Genomic DNA, 20,755 nt, shown 5'->3' with positions numbered 1-20,755 from the left:
TCCCGCAAAAAGTTAAAGTGATCTCACAAAGAATTAGAAGAAGTATAACTGACAGAATGCCAGCAAAAGTCTCAATCTCCTAAGCGACATACAGGTCATATCTAAAACACCGTGTTCAATTCTTGCTATTGTCCTTTAAAGGAAACACCAACAAATTGTAATTTATTCTGGGTACCCATTGCCGTCAAGTCTATTTTGACTTACAGTGACCCTACAGGACAGAGCAGAACGGCCTCACAGGATTTCCAAGGCTGTGATCTTTACTGGAGCTGCTGGTGAATTTGAACTGCCAACCTTTTGGTTAGCAGCTGAGCACCCAACCACTAAGCCACCAGGGCTCCTTTTATTCTGGGCAGCTTTCTAAAATACAACTACCTTGACTAAGTCATTGATCTGAATAAATCAAAGAAGTATGTAAATAAAAACTTTATCATGTGTATAACAAATTATCTAATTTTACTATATTGGGAATGTAATATACTTGACCAGGATGCACAACTTAGCTTTGGATTATACCTTATTAGCAACATCTGCCAGTTTTCTAAGCCACTATCCTTCATAGTATCCTGGAAGTAAAAAAAAGTAATCTGTACTCCATTTTATTAACCTGACCTAAAAATTACAATAGGGACCATACCTATTTTATTCAGCATTATATTCGATGCCCTAGAATATTAAGTGACACACAGTAGTTAGTCAATAAATATTCACTGAGTAACTGTTATTTATTTCTTTATTTTTAAGTCATGCCTTAGTGATAGAGGAGAAAAGAGTTTTAAACTAGGTACTTTAAAGTACCCTAATTGCATTTCATTCATTTGTGCTAAAAATGTCACTACCTAATTATGTTGCTTCCAACCTAAGTGAACTGTAAGAATTTGTATCCAATGCCAGGTGGCTGTGAAACTCTGCCCAGAATACAAATGTCCCCTAACCTAACTCTGCAACTGACAAATCACATATTTTTCCAGGTCTGAACATGCTGTTAGTCATTCCATAAAAGTGGGTGAGATAAGATAGAACTTTAAAGAAAAATACCATCTGCTTAACTTATTTTTAAAATAATTGCCTTTTAAGAAACAAGATAATTTAGGCCTGAATTACTCAAATTATTTTCTTCTACCAGAATTATGTTATGACGGTTTTTCTCAAAGTGAGCTGTGCAGAAAATAGATTCAACTCTGAAAATGCTTTTAGGGAATCTATTTGATTTCATTAGGTAACAATGGAATTCTTTCTTGGCTATATCTTTTTTTCAGTATTTTGAGCAGCAGGTGCTTGTAACTTAAATGCTGGAGATTAGTGAAGTCATCATTTCCTTTTGTTCCTGAAGTTAGGGCTCTCATTATCTCATATACAATTACAAAGATGCTAAGGGTGGAGAAGAAAACAGTGTCGTTCAAAGTTTAAATGCAGCCATCAGGCCACTAGAGAATAAACTTCTGTATTGAACATCAACCAAGTGCTGAATGCTAGAATCAGATCTGCCTGAAAAGTGGGGAACAGGCAGGTTTTGACAATGTGTATTCACTATAACTGAGTCTGTTACTCTCTCCATTACCTATTCTTTCATCTAGTCATTAACTCATTAATTTATGTATATGTTTAAGAACTATTTCTACTGTGCATTAAACACTATGTCTGTTGCAGTGATAGAATAATAAAAAAAGAACACAGTTCTCACCCTTAAGGAGGTTATAAACCATTGAGAAATACAAGCAGTACACAGGCAATTACAACACAGTGCAAAAAACTACGACGGGTCCTTAGAAAACACATAGAAGGAACACATGGGAGATTATGAAGGGCTCAGTCAGCTCAACCAGCGTTTTTTCCTTCCTAAATGGGCTATCTTAAATTTAAAAATTATATTCAATTTCTTTTAAGAAAGCAAATAAATATTGGGGTAATTATTATTTACCACACTGTCTAGGTGGGAGTGGAAAGAGGGGCAGCAATGATTGGTCTCCTTGAAACTGCTGCCTCACAATCTAGTGTTACGGAAATTTTCCCAGCTGGGTAAAAGTAACACTCCATAATCTCTCAAAGAATAGTATTTTAGGATTTTAAACTCTCAAAATATCTAGAAACAACAAAATGGTATTTCCTAGTTTTTCTTTCGTCATTTTCTTGTTAATTTGGGCTGAGTCACAAGCAGGTGTTTCTTAGGAAGCTCATCGGGGAAGCATACTTACGGAGACTTTTGACTATCAAACTTCTTTGGCTGCCTATTTGATTGTCTCCCCAACCCACAGCTAGCAATCTTCCACTGAAAAATCCAAGAGTTCATATACAGAACTCAACAGTCATTATTCCATCGAGGCCACCCCTTTGCAGCTATTTAATCTCACTCCTTAGGTACCCACATAAACCAAAACCTAAAGAAACAAAAAATTCTACTCTTCTACTAACAAAATTTGATAAAACATAATGGGAAGTTTATGGTAAGACAACAATTAAATGGTCAACAATCATATATATATAGGCCATACAGAAAAAATATTTTCAAATATTTTAATGCCAGTGATGAGGTCGGCCAAGGACTAGATGTATTCACCATACTTTTACCAAACTTAGCAAAAGAAATTAAAACCAAATGTGATAACAAAAATGAGAGACTCAAAACTGAGGCTGGAAATCTAATCTCTAAAATCTACAAGATACTCCAAAACCTCAACAACAAAAAGACAACCCAATTAAAAGATGGGCAAAGGATATGAATAGGTGCTTTACCAAAGAAGACATCCAGGCGGCTAACAGATACATGAGGAAATGCTCATGATCATTAGCCATCAGAGAAATGCAAATCAAAACTACAATGAGATATCATCTCACCCCAACAAGGCTAGCATTAATCCAAAAAAACAAACTAATAAATGTTGGAGAGGTTGTGGAAACACTGGAACACTTACACACTGCTGGTGGGTATGTACAATGGTATAGTCACTTTGAAAACCAATTTGGCACTTCTTTAAAAAGCCAGAAATAGAGCCACCATACCAAAAAAAAAACCAAACTCAGTGCTGCCGAGTCGATTCTGACTCATAGCGACCCTACAGGATAAGAACCACCATACAATGCAGCAATCCCACTCCTTGGACTATATCCTAGAGAAATAAGAGCCCTCACACGAATGGATATATGCACACCCATGTTCACTGCAGCACTGTTTACAATAGCAAAAAATGGCAACAACCAAGGTGCCCATCAACAGATGAATGGAAAAATGAATTATGGTATAGTCATACAATGGAATACTTTGCAATGATAAAGAATAACAATGAACCCATGAAACATCTCATAACATGGAGGAATCTGGAAGGCATTATGCTCAGTGAAGTTAGTCAGTTGCAAAAGGACAAACATTGTATGAGACCACTATTATAAGAACTCAAGAAAAGGTTTAAACACAGAAAAAAAATTCTTCGATGGTTATGAGGGTGGGGAGGGAGAGAGAGGAGAATTCACTAACTATATAGTAGACCAGAATTATTTTAGGTGAAAGGAAGGGCAACACACAATATAGGAGAGGTCAGCACAACTGGACTAAACCAAAATCTAAGAAGTTTCCTGAATACAACCTAACACTTTGAGGGACAGGGTAGCAGGGGTGGAGGCCTAGGGACCGTGGTTTCAGAGGACAACTAGGTCAACTGGCATAACAAAGTTTATTAAGAACATGTTCTGCATCCTACTTTGATAAGTGGCATCTGGGGTCTTAAAAGCTAGCAAGTGGCCATATAAGATACATCAATTTGTCCCAACCCACCTGGAGCAAAGGAAAATAAAGAACACCAAAGAAACAAGGAAAATATGAGCCCAAAGGACAGAAAGGACCACATAAATCAGAGACTCCATCAGCCTGAGGCAAGAAGAACTAGATGGTGCCCGGCTACCACCAATGACTGCCCTGACAAGGAACACCACAGACAGTCCCTGATGGAGCAGAAGAAAAGTGGGGTGCAGAACTCAAATTCTAGTAAAAAGGGCAGACTTAATGGTCTGACTGAAACTGGAGGGACCCCAGAGGACATATCCTCAGGCTCTCTGTTAGCCCAAAACTAAAACCATTCCTGAAGCCAACTCTTCAAACAAAGAGTAGACTGGACTATAAGACATAAAATGACACTGATGAGGAGTGTGCTTCTTAGCTCAAGTAGACACATGAGACTAAGTGGGTAGCTGCTGTCCGGAGGTGAGATGAGAAGGCAGAGGGGGACAGGAGCTGGTTGAATGGACACGGGAAACACAGGGTGAAGAGGAGGAGTGTGCTGTCACATTATAGGGGGAGCAACTAGGTCACATAATAATGTATGTGTAAGTTTTTGTATGAGAAATTGATTTGACCTGTAAACTTTCACTTAAAGCACTAATAAAAAAAAAAAAAAACTGAGGACGGGAATAGAAAGAGCACAACATCCGGCTGTCAGGTGGCTTTTCACTACGTAGTTTTAAGCACAACTTAGTTGAGCTTAAGTTTTTACATCTCCAAAATGAGAGAATTAAACTGATTGGATATGACTTCCCCGTGGAGGAAAGAAAATTTCAACAGTAGTGTGGGTGACAGATGACCCCAGTGATTCCTACCTCCTGGTATTTACCTTTGTGTTATTCCTTCCTCTTCAGTGTGGTGGAACCTGTGACTTAATTCTAACCAACAGAATACAACATGTAATCATGATAAGGTCACGTTATATTAAGGGAAATGGATGTCACTTCCATTAGTATGTTATGTTATACAAGATTCTCTATTAACTGACTAGAACTAGAGATTCTCCTTGTTGGTTTGATGAAGTAGCAGTCATTTTGAGGAAGCCCATATGGCAAGAAATTGTGAGCAGTCTCTAGGATCTGCAGGCAACTACTAGGATTTCTAGCCAACAGCCAGCAAAAAAGTGGAGGCCCTCAGTCATACAGCCAGAAGGATATGAATTCTGCCAACAACCTGAATGAGTATGGAAGCAGATTCCTCTCCACTTCAGTTTCCAGATGAAAATGCAACCCAGCTGACATCTTGATTGCAGTTTTGGGAGAACCTGATCAGAGGACCCAGCTAAGCAATGCCAAGAATTCTCACACAGAGACACTGTGAGATAATAAACATGTGCTGTTTGTTTTAAGCTACTAAGTTTGCAGTAATTTATTATGTGGCAATATAAAACTAATATAAGTAGACAATACAATCACCCATGTGTTCACTCTGACCATTAAATTACCATGTTCTTGGTAAATGTAGTACATGGTTATCAAAACTTTGTTTAAATCATTAGTTTCAATCTCCTGTACTCTCATTTAGCCAAACTGGTTTCTAAACAGCATAACTTATTCATGGAGCTTCAACATACTTTAAGTACTTTAGATAGGTTAATTAGATGTCAAAAGAAATGAAAAATAAAATTAAGTCAGTTAGGCTTGATCTCAAGAAACTTACAACATATTTGAAGAGACACAATACCAACTGCAAAATCTGGTGAATAAAAAAAAAAAAACTCACTACACACCCAATAAAAAATAAAATATCCGTTGCCACTGGGTCAATTCTGAGTCATGGCAACCCAGTGTGTTACTAAGTAGAACTGTTCTATAGGGTTTTCTTGGCTGTAATCTTTACAGAAGCAGGTTGTCAGGCCTTTCTTCCATGGTACTGCTGAGTGTGTTCAAACCACCAACCTTTAGGTTAGTGGTCAAGCGCAAACCATTCATACTAACCAAGGGACCTACACATCCACTACAAGAGCTAAAATTCAAAGACTGATAATACTACATGGTGACAAGGACATAGAGCAATGAAATGCTCATATATTTGTGGTGGGAACGGAAAATGGAAAAATGGGTATAAAGCCAAGAGAGACCAGAAGTGATGATGGCAGAGGGTAAGAGGAACAGACCCAGTGGCACCAATCCCCTAATTTTGTTTCTAAAAGTTCTCACATCTGATCTGGTTTCTGAAGCTCCTTCTTGATTCTCTGAGATATACTCCTCAGTTACATAAGCAAATTAATCCCCATTACTTATTTCATTAAAATGTTTTTAATACTGAATTGGCTATTTATATGCCTTAGGCAGACAATGCAGATATTGTTCATCTTAAATCATATGTTCCTTGATAACAAGCACTAGGTCTGTTAAATCTAATCTCTACAGTAGTTAAGGGAGCTTTCTGATTAAATAAATTCTAAAAAGAATGAGCTCATAAAAAATTAAACATATATTCTCAGGAATATATAGAAATGAGTGAATGCCTTCTAAAAGCAAAGTATGTCTTTGGATTTGCAGAGCTGGCATAGAAAACAGTATCACAGTATTATAGTACTAGTGCAGATTAAACTGTATTACCCCAATACACACTTTTTAGACCAATAAATATATAATCCTCCAAGCACTAATAAGAACCTGATTAAAAATTATAAGATCTATAGATAGAGATATTAATACAAACAAGACAGCTTTACTAGCTGTTTCGGATTTAGCATAACTACTGCAGCAGAGCAAAATGAAAGATCAATAATGTTTAAAATGCTGCCATTATTAAAAAAAAAAATGCACTTCCACAGTAAATGAAATACATCTGCAAGGGAACAAAGGATGTTATAAAAACTTCTATTTCATTTAATAACCATTACTGGACCCAAAGATAATCTAAAATTAAAATTTCATAAATAGTCGATAAAAATTAACTAAGTTCATCTGAGAGTGCAGTATAAGAATGTACTGCTTTATGAAAAATAACCACTTTGGAAACTACTGTTTATCCTCTGCTGACTGGCATTTTTATGAAATTCAGTTTACCATAGCAACCTGTCTTAACACCAGCAGATAAGTACAGGCTATATTTAGATATGATTGCTTTCCAGACAGCAATCCTGCCTTTCCTTCATATTTAATGTCATGATCCAAGGGACCAAAATATCATTCAATCAGACTGACTGTAGTGTGAAGACAAGTATACACAGGGGGATGAGGCTGTGTTTCAGAAGCACCAAAAGAATGAGAGTTCTCACTAAAAGCAGTAAAATTTCTAAAGAAGTACATACAATAAGAACATCATGTTTAAGAAATTTATAACTAGATAAAACTATTTCACTCAAGTTTTTCTTTGTTCTTAAATGTAAAATGCTGCTATCAAGTATTAATGATCTAAATCTCAAAATACATTTCAACAAGCAGGTTTTTTTCTTTTTTAACCAGTATACTGCATTTGTAAGCTGATATCTAATAACTAAAAAAGAAATCTTTTTATTCTATAAAAAGCAATACTTTACAATCAAGTGTAACAAGAGCAGTAGTAATACAAGTCTGCAAAGGAAACAAGGAAGAGGAATTAATGAAAATGCTGTGGTTACAAAATTACTATGGATTTATTTGTGCTTTATAATCTTTATAATGACAGTGAAAAGAATTTCTATTTTTACTAAATAAGAAAGTTTTATGCTTTGTATTTTGATACTCCAAAGTATCATAATAATCAATCATAGGAAACATCTTTATTTTCTTTACTCTCTAGATGGTTGCATCAAAGTCACTATTAAAGACAAGATGTGAAGTTCAGTTAAAAAATAGCAGCATTTCCTCATCTATAATTTATCCAGAATTTAGGATATTCTAAATTTGATACAACTATTGGAGATTAAAATCTCTTCTCTATTTTTGACTCCTCCTTTTTATAAATCACAAGTGGTCATAACTTGATAATACTTTTCAAAATTTTGACATCACTTAGTGGCTATCTATATGCCTCAGGCAGATGGATACCTTTGGGTAGCATAAATAAACACAAGACTGACATATTTATCACATTGTGCAAAATTCTCAAAAAATATAATCTCCCTATTGGGTTTGGGTTTTTTTTTTTAATATCCTACAATCTAAATTACATATCCCATATTTAGCAATGACCAATAATTCCATGAATTAAACGATTCTTCTTCTGTCTGACATAAACTACGTCTAGAATGGTCCTAAATTTTTAAGTTTTTGCAAATAAGATGAGACACACGCCCCATACACACAATCAGCATAAGCATAATGTATAGTACATAAACACCAACCCGATGCTATCTAGTTGATTCTGACTCATAGCGACCCTATAGGACTAAGTAGAGCTACTCCATAGGGTTTCCAAGGAGCAGCTGGTGGATTCGAACTGCCAACCTTTTGGTTAGCAGCCGTACTCTTAACCACTATACCACCAGGGCTCTGTACAGTACATACAGGTGTTCAATTTCTGTTAGTTTTTTTGCATTCTTGTTATGTTTTCTTTCTCTTTTGATTTTTAAATGGCTTTTAGTAATTTCTATAAATGAATTTGTTTGAATCATTATTTATAGTAAATGGAAACCCTGGTGGCACAGTGGTTAACAGCTATGCCTGCTAAAAAAAAAAGGTCAGCAGTTTATAGTTTACAAATAACCACGAAATCCAAACCATGTTTCTGTTTCATCTTTAGCATATAATCAATGGAAATTTGAAAGTATTTTGAGAATTTCCACTACAGATAGAGAACACAAGTGAATATAATTCAAAATAAAATACTTTATATATAGCACTTCTTTTGCATGTAATAGTCATCTCTCAGGAAGAAATAGCATAAATGATTTTTTATAACTTAATAGCATGCATCCAACCACTTAAAGAGAAAAAAATTAATTATATCATGCTAAGAATAACTTCTTGTATGTTCCAAAACTATTAGGTTAGATATATTTCCATATTTTTACACTCCAATTACAGTGTTAACATCAAGGTAAACTTGACAACACTTTTCAGTGTTCCACAGAGAGATCACATTGCAACGAGGTCTTATAACAAACACAACTCTGAAAAATCATGCGTACAACAAAGTCAATCTTGAAGCATTCATAACCATAAACAGAAGATAAGCTACTCAAACAGTTTAACTGTTTATTTCAAAATTTAACATGAATGCAAGTTATTAATTTAAACAAACCCTTCGGCACATTCATCAGCAAGAAGTGAATGTCAAGTTCCTGTATATGGTCTTACACTTAAACTACAGGATTGTGATAGAGACAAGTATTCTCAAACTACCTGTCTTAGTCACCTAGTGCTGCTATGACAGAAATACCACAAGTGGACGGGATCAACAAAGAGAAATTTATTCTCTCACAGTCTCATGGGCTACAAGCCCAAATTCAGGGCATCAGGTCCAGGGGAAGGCTTTCTCCCTCTGTCAGCTCTGGAGTAAGGCCCTTGTCATCAATCTTTCCCTAGTCTAGGAGCTTCTCCACGCAGGAACCTTGGATCCAAAGGACACACTCTGTTCCTGGCACTGCTTTCTTGATGTTATGAGGTCCCCCACTCTCTGCTCCCTTCCTTCTCCTTTTACCTCTTCTAAGATAAAAGGAGAGGGAAGCGAGCAATCTAATCTTGCCTCATTTAACCACCGGCAGAGATTAGGATTTATGACACACAGGAAAATCACATCAGATGACAAAATGGCAGACAACCACACAATACTGGGAATCATGACCCAGCCAAACTGATATATTTTTAGGGGACACAATTCAATTCATGACACTACACAAAGGAAAGACATTGTCAGGTATCCCCTTCACTTCAATTTTGCCACAAATAACATAATGTTGCTATTATTCCAAACCCAAACCAAATCCATTGCCATCGACTCAATTCCAATTCACTGCAACCCTACAGCAACCCTGCAAGACAGAGGAGAAATGCCCCATAGGGTTTCCAAGGAGTGGCTGGTGGATCTGAACTGACGCTTAACCCTTGCGCCACCAGGGCCCCATTCGTATTATTACAACGGATCGAAACTTAGTAGCAAGACAGAAAAGTCCTCAGGGATTCACAACCTTCTCACCTTTCTTTTCTCCAGTGGCACTGTGCCCTCATTACGCTCACACAGTATGTTGTTGTTAGGTGTCGTCGAATCAGTTCTGACTCATAGCAACCCTATGTACAACAGAACGAAACACGGCCCAGTACTGCGCCATCCTCACAATAGTTGGTATGCTTAATCCCATTGTTGCAGCCACTGTGTCAATCTATCTCGAGGGTCTTCCTCTTTTTTTGCTGACTCTCTACTAAGTATGATGTCCTTCTCTAGGAACTGATCCCTCCTGATAACATGTCCAAAGTATGTGAGAAGCAGTCTCGCCATCTTTACTTCTAAGGAGCATTTTGGCTGTACTTCTTCCAAGGTAGATTTGTTTGCTCTTTGAGCAGTTCATAGTATACACAATATTCTTTGCCAACACCACAACTCAAAGGTGTCAATTTTTCTTTGATCTTGCTTATTCATTGTTCAGCTTTCGCATGCCTATAGGCTGATTTAAAACACCATGGCTTGGGTCAGGTGCACCTTAGTCTTCAAGATGACACCTTTGCTTCTCGACATTTTAAAGAGGTATACAGCATAGCTCATTAGATTCATTCAAACCAGTAATTAGTTTTATTACAATCGAAACACAATCTTGGGTATTTACTATATACACTGTTTAGGTAAACTGCAGATTGTTGTTAGGTGCCATCATGTACCCATGTCATTGTGGAGTTGGTTCCAACTCACAGCAACTTTATGTATAACAGAATGAAATCATTGGAATTTAGAGAACGAAACAGTCATTTTGTTTCTGCCTTTTCGATCTTCTCTGAGGCAGTAAGCCTATCATCTAAGCTCTGGCTAGTTGAAGTTTAAACACACACACACACACACACATTCACATACACACAGAGAGAGAGAAAAATTTGATTCAGTTTAATTTAATCTCCATAGGAACTCCATATCTGCTCTCATTTATGAAGACTAATAGAACATTGCTTTGAGGGCCAATAATGACCAGATCAGCCTGGGTTCTCTGCATCCTACCTTTTCCTCCTCTATTATTTTCTCTCCTTTCTAGTAACACTGGTGCTTGAAATAGTTGATTTTTCTTTACCACCAATTGCTTTCAGCATCAGCAGCTCAGGTAGAAGGATCATAATAAAATCTGCCAGGCATACTAACCTAATGAAATGCTCATTCAATATGCACATCTTATTAACATAATATACTTTTATTTGGAACATTTATTAAAAACATACATGTACTATTTTAACAGCCAATACACTAGTCTAGAGAACTCATCAAATGCCAGTAATTTTTTAAGAAGGATTTTTTTTTTTTTGGGTAACAAAGATATTTCAGACGTAATTCCTACTCAATATTGAAACAAACAATTCAACTCCAAATAGAACCATCTAATGAATCAGTGAACTAGTTGTAAAGATTCATATCAAGAGTCTGGAACAGAAGACACCAAGATGGCTTTTTAAAGAAATTCTCACTCGTGACATGTATACTAAATGAATACAATTGCCACTGGAACAGAATTCAGAATAAAATATTTTCCATCACGACAACTAAGATATTTTTTCCACACTGGGCGTTTCTTTCCTTAAAGAATTTAACCAAGTAAGAAATATATCCCTAAAATATAAATTACAGTCATTAAAAGTATATCTTGACAATTAAAAAAAAAAAAACTTCTTTCCCAATCCAAATAGGCAGGGGCAAGAACAAATTCTTCCTCACTGACTTCTTACATTCTTCTATACTAGAATAACTGGTGCCAAGAGATTAATGTCAAGTCAAGAGAATGAGGCTAAATTAAGAGAACTGCCTGCTTTAAAACAGAGACTATGAGAATTATTTTGTCTATTCAGCACAATAGTGGTCTGAGATGAATTTTTCTTAGTATACCGATTAAATTTAGAATCTAGTGGTAGGTGGCATAATGACTATTACTCTACATTCTGGGAAGAAGTACCAAATTCTCTCAAAATACTACAATTCATTACTATCATCCATTGTTCAACTGTAATTCTCCACAGCTTTTATATCATTAAAGTCCATATAAGCATTTTTTTTACAAAGATTCCATTAAACAGATAAACCTATTGCACCAAAAATATACCTTATGAGTAATACAAAATAAACTTTTTTTATTCTTTCAAATGGGTAAAATCTTTCAAAAAATATAATTTCCTCCCATCCTTATAAGGCAAATAGAACTCTATATGCAAATAAATGTTAATCGGTATTCATTTACTAGGTATACGTACATCCACATAGAATAACTGCACTGTGTCCTTGATTAAGTATTTACAAGGCTGAAGGGAGAACAGTCAATCTTCACAAGAATAAAAATCATGGAGAAAGAATACTGGCAATACTTTTGAGTAAAGAAAAAAGATTGGGAAATGAATAAAGAAGAGAATTGGATTTGGAAACTTATTCTGAACTCATTACATTATAATCATAAATCTTCAATACATTTTCAGCTCTCTGTTTCTTGTGGCTGTATTTTAAAAAAATGACTATTCGATCATTAAGCAATTAATAACCTTCAAATTCAATATGTCCTTGTGTTTTATTCCTCATAAAATTCTCATTGGTTTACTACTGAAACTGCTGGGAGGGTAGATCACATGTGATCTGGAAAAGACTGATTTCTTATTGTAATATATTTCATTGCATGTATTCTACATAGTTAAAGAAAGCACCTGCCACCATTCAATTGTCTTTTTCCTGCTGCTCAGGCCTTTGCCTTGATTTTAGACCTTCTGGTTAGCAGCCAAGCTGTTAACCACTGTGCCACCAGGGTTCCATATATATACATGCATATAACAGTAACTTTACTGAGGTGTTATGTTCATATAGCAGATAGGATACATATTTTCCGGTACATAAAAAACTGTAAAAAATTTAATTTAGCAAATGGAGAGTGGTATCAGAGTAAAGTATATGCTGATGAATGAGACTGACTCAAGCAAAAAAACTGAAACTTATAATACCCCAAAAATCCTGTGCCATATACAGCATTCTAACGTAAAATATATTTGAAAAAGCTTAAAGTAGATGTGAACAAATTCAATTTCACTTTTCAAAGCAAATAAACTGTTAATCATGTTCCCTATCTAGTATCTATTGCTACACAGACAAGATATTGCTAGTGAAGAGTTAATCATTATTCATGACATCCCCCCCTTCTTCTCAAATCTCTTCTCCTAAAAAGAAACTATACCATCAGTCTTCACTATGTGGAACACAAACTATTAGAAAAGCAGAAATTGCTCTAACTTAAATCAGTTCTGCATTACAAATCTTTTGAAAACAGTCACACCGATCATAAAGCTTTAAATCATACTTAGTACTGAAAACCAAATACTCACAAAGAAGGATCTTGTACAAGATCTTTGAGATTTATCCCACTGCGATCTTCTGCAAGATTCCTGAAGCAACTATCACTCACTAAACAGAAAGGGGAAAAGAAAGGAAAATTAGTTTAAACAAAACAATTTGAAGGATTTGGTGTTGTGAATATATGTAGAAGAGAGAGGCACCTAAATTTCATTCAAGGTATTTTAAGTAATATAAAATTTTAATTATCTTCCAATGAGAGATTCTTACTCAGTGATCTTTGAAAAGTCACAAAATCTCTCTAGGATTAATTTCCTTAAACATAAAACTATGAAATAAAATAAAATGATGGTTTAAACTAAATGGCCTGAAAAGATTTCTTCAAGATTTAATGTTCTGAAAACTAAGTCATACTAAAAGAATGCCCTCAAAATATGATATATTTTATGAATCATATTTTTGATCTACATTTAGTTTATAACTACTGGTGACCAAAAGGATTTGTAAAATTAAAACTGGTTCTCTGAATAAGGTTTTCCAAACATCGATACTGATCAGTTTCTAGGTCTGGCAGATTTAGCAACAAATATTAATATTCAATAACCAGCCAATATTTCACTAATAATTTAAGCAGACTTTATAAATAAAACATATAAAACTGTAAACATCTGGATCTTTCATAACATTTAAATTTTGTTGTTACTTTTACAAAACTAATTTACCAGTACATAGTGGCAAATCATGGCTCTCACAAAAACAACTAGAAAAAAAGAGATAAACTACTGCCCCCCCCCCAAAAAAAAATTAAAGATATTGGAAAGCAATGGGCAAAAAAAGGAATAAAAAAACTAAACTTGAAGAAAAGTTAAGATCTCTTCTTAGGTGAGCTGAACCTGCTGATTGTTTTCATTTCTGGGAGACTGCCAATTAGACATAGTCTAAGGCTCAGAAAGAAGGACACCACTAAGAAAAAGAGAAACCAGCAAAACTCTTGATGGTTCATGGGCTGGCATGACAGATTGGAATCTTGTGGCACCACAAAGGCACAGACAATTTTCTCTCTGGGAGATTTGCTGAAGGGCTTGATTGCTAACTGAAAGGTCAGCAGTTCAAATTCACCATCCGCTCCATGGAAGGAAAGACCTGGTGATCTGTTCACATAAAGATTTTAGCCTAAGAAATCTGATGGGGCAGTTCTACTCTGTCCTATAGGATCCCTATGAGTTGGAATTAATTCAATGGCACGCAACAACAACAGGATGGCATAGAGGATGGTGATAGGATTCTGGGTCAGAAGGCAGGCAATATTTTCTGTAATCATGTGGTGTTTAGGAGTCAAAGTCATACTATAGCAGGTGCAGCCTACAACGTTCATTGTAGCATTTCAACATGTCTCCCCTCAAGACATATGCTCTCAACCAAAAGACTCCCTTGGGGAGCAGGGGAAATCAACAAAAAGTATCAGAGCCAGAAAAGCAAAGTAAAATTTCCCACAGTTTCACAATACATAAGTACAAGAGAGAAGAATCTATAGCAAAACAGGTCATGCCCTTAAGACATTTAAAAGGGTGGATCATGTGTACCTATAATATCAACAAAATTGCTATTCCAGACTCCACCCAGCACAATTCTTGGTTGAACTGAGGTGATTTGACCCTCATTAAATCTTTCAAATAGAGGATTGAGGGAAAATAAAATTTACTTCAATTTCTACTGTTCTATTATAAACAATATTTGGCATATAATAAAAATTACTATATGGAAAAAAGCAGAAAATGTGACCAGTAATCAAGAGAAAATATAATAAATACAAGCAGATCTACAGATGACAGTTAAAAGACAAGAAGAACTAGATGGTGCCCAGCTACAACCGATGACTGCCATGACGGGGAGCACAACAGAGAATCTCTGAAGGAGCAGGAGAGCCATGGGATGCAGACCCCAAATTCTAGTAAAAAGACCAGACTTAATAGTCTGACTGAGACTGGAGGGACCCCAGAGGTCATGGTCCCCAGACCTTCTGTTAGCCCAAGACAGGAACCATTCCCGAAGCCAACTCTTCAGACAGGGATTGAACTGGACTATTAGACAGAAAATGATACTAGTGAGGAGTGGGCCTCTTGGATCAAGAAGACACATGAGACTATGTATGCAGCTCCTATCTGGAGGGGAGATATGAAGGCCAAAGAAGACAAAAGCTGGCTGAATTGACACGGAAATACAGGGTGGAGAGAAGGAGTGTGTTATCTCATTAGGGGGAGAGCAACTAGGAGTATACAGCAAGGTGTACATAAAGTTTTGTATGAGAGAATGACTTGATTTGTAAACTTTCACTTAAAAAAAAAAATTTTAAAGCACAATAAAAATATATACTTTAAAAAATGTATAACCTGAAAAAAAAGAATTCATTGGGTGAGTTTTGTGGCAGATTTAACACAGTAAAACACAGGTAGGTAGATCGATAGAAATATCCACACTGAAATAGAGACAAATAAATGAAAAGAACAGGGCATAAGAGCCATTTGGGAACCAAAGCAGTCCAACATATTTGAAATTGCAGTCCCAGAAGAAGAGGAGAGAGAGAATGGAGAAGAAACAATATTTTCAGGAAAAAAATGACTAAGAACATTCCAAAACTGATGTAATACACTAATCTACTGACACAAGTAGTACAACCCCACACTGGAAAAAATTCAAAGAACAGTACCACACAGTAATCAAACCGCTAAAAACCAAAGTTTCACAAAAATCTTAAAAGCAGCAAGGAGAGAAAACAGGACACATCATTTTCTAAGGCGAAGCAATAAGCTTAACACATAAGTTTTCAACAGAAACTATGGAAGCCAGAAGATAACGGAATGATACGTTTTAAACGCTGGGGATCAAAACTGAATTAAGTTTATAACTTGATAAAATATCCATAAAAAATAAAGGTGAAATAAAACCAATTTTCTTATACAATATTTTTATATTTGTTAGCAAAATGAAGATTTAGTGACTGATTAGTTTATTTCAAGTTAACAATTTCATTACATGCCTTTGAGAGCCATTTCTAATCTATGTAAAGGGCAAGTAGAATATAGCACTTGCCTTGTCCACTTTCAAAATCCATTACTTAATATCTTATTTGTATTCTGTATTCCCTTTTCTTACAGAGATCATCTCAAAATTATTAGCTTTAAGACCCCCAAATGTAAATCTGCCTCTGATAGAAATGATTAATACATACAAACAACGATGTAGCAAAAACATTTAAAGTGGAAAAAAGTTTGGATTCTTTTTTATTAATTTTAAAGCAATACCCCGTTGTTTTTAATAAGTAATTTTGACTAATATATCATTTTCATTCCATATTTAACAAAAGCTGATCTCAATCTGTTGATTTATGATAAATTCTCTGCTTTCCATAATTTGAACACAAATGCTCTTTATTACGTCAGTTCCTAGGGAGGGCCTAACAGAGGAAAATAAAATGCTGGCATATGCTAAGAAAAACTGGTTTCTAGCTAAGCTGCACTATAATTGAAGGCATAATATATTATATCATAAAATATGTTCTTATGAAGTTTCTCGCCCAGTTTGGCAAAATGAGAGCTTTGTTATAAACTTCAAGAGCCTGAAAGTTTTGGAGGCTTAATTAAAATGTAATAAACCTTTGTTCCTTTAAAGGCTTGCTACTCAGCTATCTGTGAAATAAGTTTTGCTAAAGAAGGGACTTTTTAAAAAATCCATGACCCATCCAAGTTTTAAATTTAAACAGCAACAAATCCAGAGAAGTAGGGTCTTAACAATAATTCTGAAACTTTGGCTGCCTAAAAGAATATAACTATTGTTTTTAGTTAAGGTTTTTTTTTTTCATCAATGCAACAAACTTTTTTTTTTCCTTCCCTTTGGTATTTAATGATATTATGTTTTAAGGAGCTAGTGAACAAAGTTTTTCATGTATAAATCACACCAAAATCTACCATTTTTGATCATCATATCTTTCTATGTGTTTTTCCCAGTATATGCCAATGAAAGGAATTAGTGTGCCCTTTACTCCACTGATTACTGGACATTCTTCAATATATTAATATATAATCACAAACCAGGAGAAATTACAATAGAAACATTAGTCAAACTGCATAGTACTAACATGAAAATTATATACTTGCACCTCAATCTGATTTATGTTGACATAATAATTAACTTAGAAAACAAAATTACTTAAAAATATTCATAAACAGACTCTTTAACAGAGTGCCTGGTTAATCATATGCAATTTTTTTCTGTATATGTTCATCCTTCCGGTCTATAATCAAGATAATAGTTGACATTTATTATTTGCTAAAAAAAAAAAAAAAAAAGCTAAGCACTACATATTCATTATTTCACTCATGCTAAGTATATTACAGTTATATGTACAACCGATAAGATCCTTACAATGTATTTTCTAAGTCCAGTTATTATGGATTATTCCATCAGGTTATTAGGAACTATATTATGAAAGACTTAGTCTTTCTTATTTATAGGATGACATTTATATACTGCCTGCCTCTGGTCAAGGAGTTTTACGTAACAAGAAAATTTCTACCATTATGAATTCATGTTTAAAAAAAGGCATTGGAGGGAATCACTATTTATAATCTTGATGGTGTTGTCTTGTGTTTAAGAAAATAAAGCATTTAACTATATGAAATTGCTAAGAAGACAGAAAAAACAGATTCTATTAAAAACCCATTCTGTAGTTGCTAAATATCCACTGAAGTAAAATTCTAAGGTGAGGAATGACCCTATAAAAACAATTGATAATTAAAATAAAAATGTAAATGTATAGAGACATTCTAGCTGGTTTAATCTAAGGTAATACCTCAGGCAAACAAAAACCGTAAGCAGAACTTGTTTATTTGCTTGTGTTTGCTACTTTATCTCAATTATTCCGTGCATTTTTATAAAGCTATGGCTAAAGGTAATGCGCGACAAGATCTACTGCAACCTCATTTTGTCATATGCCAAAGACCACGCATTTTCCATACGTCTGTCCAAATTTAACATGTCAGAAATTAACTACCCTCTCTTCCCATGCTTCATATAAAAGAAGAGGAGATGGAGGATGTAGCAGACGCTAATTTCCCTTAGATTTTCTTTACAGGAGCAGCACACAGTCCCTACCTACTGTGATGGTGTCTGTCAAGAGCTCATAACTTCACCTTTTTCAGAGGACTGTCCTTGGCTAATGGGAGCTCCATCACCTGAAATTGCCTGGAAGATTATCCCACATCCTAGGTAAGCTAATAGCCAGTGATTAACTGACTGATGTCCCAGCCATCACGGTCCTGGGCAGAAAAACCTCTGCAATATAATTTACCTTCGCAGTTCTCCTAGAATCAGACTAAGGCTAGACTTCTTCTGAAGCCACAGCTTTGTCTAGCTTTCTTCCCAGTCCTTATATGTTTCCTTCACTCTCTTACAGATTTCTTCTAAAATGACTCCCTCAATAAACCATTTGCAAAACAATCACAATCTCAGACTCTGTTTCTAGAAATCCTGACTTTATAATGCGGAAGAAATGGAGAAAGATGGAGGAAAACACGGTGAGGAGAAGGGAGGAGAGAAGGAGGGAGTAAAGAGGAAAAGGGCAGGAAGATGAGGGGGGAGAGCAGGAGGACGGGTATCAGGAGGTGGGGGAGGGAGGAGGGAGAAGTGTGGAGAATGAGATAAGCAGGGAAAGGAGCTGAGCCTGGGGAAGAGGACCTGAGCAAGAGAAGGGACAAAGCATGGAGCAAATCAGGAGGATGAGGAGGAGCTAAGGAGGAGGAGATGGGGAGGACAAAGGGGGATGCCGAGAAGAGAAGGAAGGCAATGAAGAAAAAAGGTGGATAAGGGAAGTTGGAAGGGGCAAATAGGAAGGGAGGGGAGAGGAGGGGGAGAGCAGGAGGAAGGACACAGAAGGAGACAGAGATGGGGGAGGTGTGGATGGGGGAGCAGGGGAAAGTGAGAACAGGGGAGCAGGGAGAGGCGAAAGGGGAAATGGAGGAGGATGGAAAGAAAGAAGAGGGAAGGAAGAGGAGGGAGTGAGGAGAAAGGAGGGGATGAGATGCAAGGGGGAGGGAAAAAGAGAAGTGGTAGAGAAGGGGCAGGGGAGGAAGGGGCAGAAGTGGAAGGAGGGGTAGGTAAGTAGGAGGAGGAGAAATAGGAGCAGGGGGAAAAGGAAATGGGAACAAGGAGGAGGAGAGAAGCAGCTGGGAGGAGACACAGCAGCAGGAACAAGGAAAAAAATAGGAAAGATAAGCAATAGGAAGAAGAAAGCTGAGGAGAGAGAGTAGGAAGGGGAGGGAGGAAAAGCAAGGGGAAAGAGTATGGGAAAAGATAAAGGAGAGGAGGACGAAGGAGGAGGAGAATGGGGGGCAAGAAGAGTAAGAAAGAGGCAGGAGAAGGGAGGAAGAAACCAACAAATTAAAGGGTTTTAACTGCTCATACAGCTTGAGCAGTAAAGTTAACGGATATAATGTGTAGCTGAGAAGCCATATGGTGTTGGTATATTTGGGTTTCCATTTGGCTGCTTAAATATGTGTCATGAATTACTGTAGCAACTACGGTACTAAAGAGACTAAAAAACATGAAACATTAAGTTTCAACAAAAACCAGACTCACTGAAGAATTAGATACACTCTGCTATCTCAACAACAGCAAAATAGATCTGCAAGAATAACAGTGTATAAAGTCACATGATTTAGACATGGCTAGAACTCATTCTAGCAGCTCAGATTATTATTTATGACTATGAGACTATTATGTCTTGCTATGCACAAGGATATATGATTTTTACACATCCTGGTTACACACCAGAAGTGAGTTCTTTATTAACTACAGTAGTAGTAATAACAACAACAATAATAAACACGGGATCACAGACTGAAACCGAAATTTAAAAGTATGAAGCTTCTAGAAGAAAAACTCCTTTGCAACTTTCACGCAGATTTCTTAGATTAAACACAGAAAATAATAGTAAATTTAAAAACTGATAAATTACAATTCATCAAAATTAAGAACTTCTGCTCATCAAAAAGACATTATTAAGAAAATAAAGGAGGAAATCACAAATTGAGAGATACATTCATAAAACATATATCTAACAAAGGACTGGTATCCAGAACATAGAAAGAACTCCTACAAACCAATAAGAAAAGACAAATAAGTCAATTTAAAAAACTGAGCAAAAGATACGAAGAGACACTTCACAAATGAAGCTACCGCAATGACCAATAGGCCCATGGGGAAAATAAAAAGGTCAACAGCATCAGCTACCAGGGAAATACAAATTAAAACTGCAATTACTACAAACACAACAGAATGGCGAAAGCGAAGGACTGATAAGACCAGATGTTGCACAAGGTTGTGAAACAATCAATACTCTCATACATTGTTGGTGGGACTAAAAAACAGGACAGTGCCTTGGAAAAGTATTATTATAAAACTAAACATTTATCTGCCTTGTGACCCAGCAATTCCATTTCTAGGTATTTACCTAAGAGAAATCAAAGCATATACCCATGAAAGACTTATATAAGAATGTTCATAGCAATTTTATTCATAATAGCCCTAACTAAGAAA

General features: G+C 35.9%; 1 protein-coding gene across 5 annotated transcripts in view; it reads right to left on the bottom strand.

Moving 5' to 3' along the window:
- The window catches only part of GPHN (gephyrin), a 569,154-nt gene that overhangs the window by 421,525 nt on the left and 126,874 nt on the right, over nucleotides 1–20,755 (bottom strand). For all 5 annotated transcript variants that reach the window (XM_049899425.1, XM_049899421.1, XM_049899422.1 and 2 more), the window contains exon 2: nucleotides 13,195–13,273. In XM_049899425.1, coding sequence (XP_049755382.1) covers nucleotides 13,195–13,273 — 79 coding nt within the window. The remainder of the gene's footprint in view (nucleotides 1–13,194; nucleotides 13,274–20,755) is intronic.

This window comes from Elephas maximus, chromosome 10 (genome assembly GCF_024166365.1).
Source record: "Elephas maximus indicus isolate mEleMax1 chromosome 10, mEleMax1 primary haplotype, whole genome shotgun sequence".
Classification (NCBI taxonomy): Eukaryota; Metazoa; Chordata; class Mammalia; order Proboscidea; family Elephantidae; genus Elephas; species Elephas maximus.
This window is presented reverse-complemented; position numbering and strand designations above follow the sequence as displayed.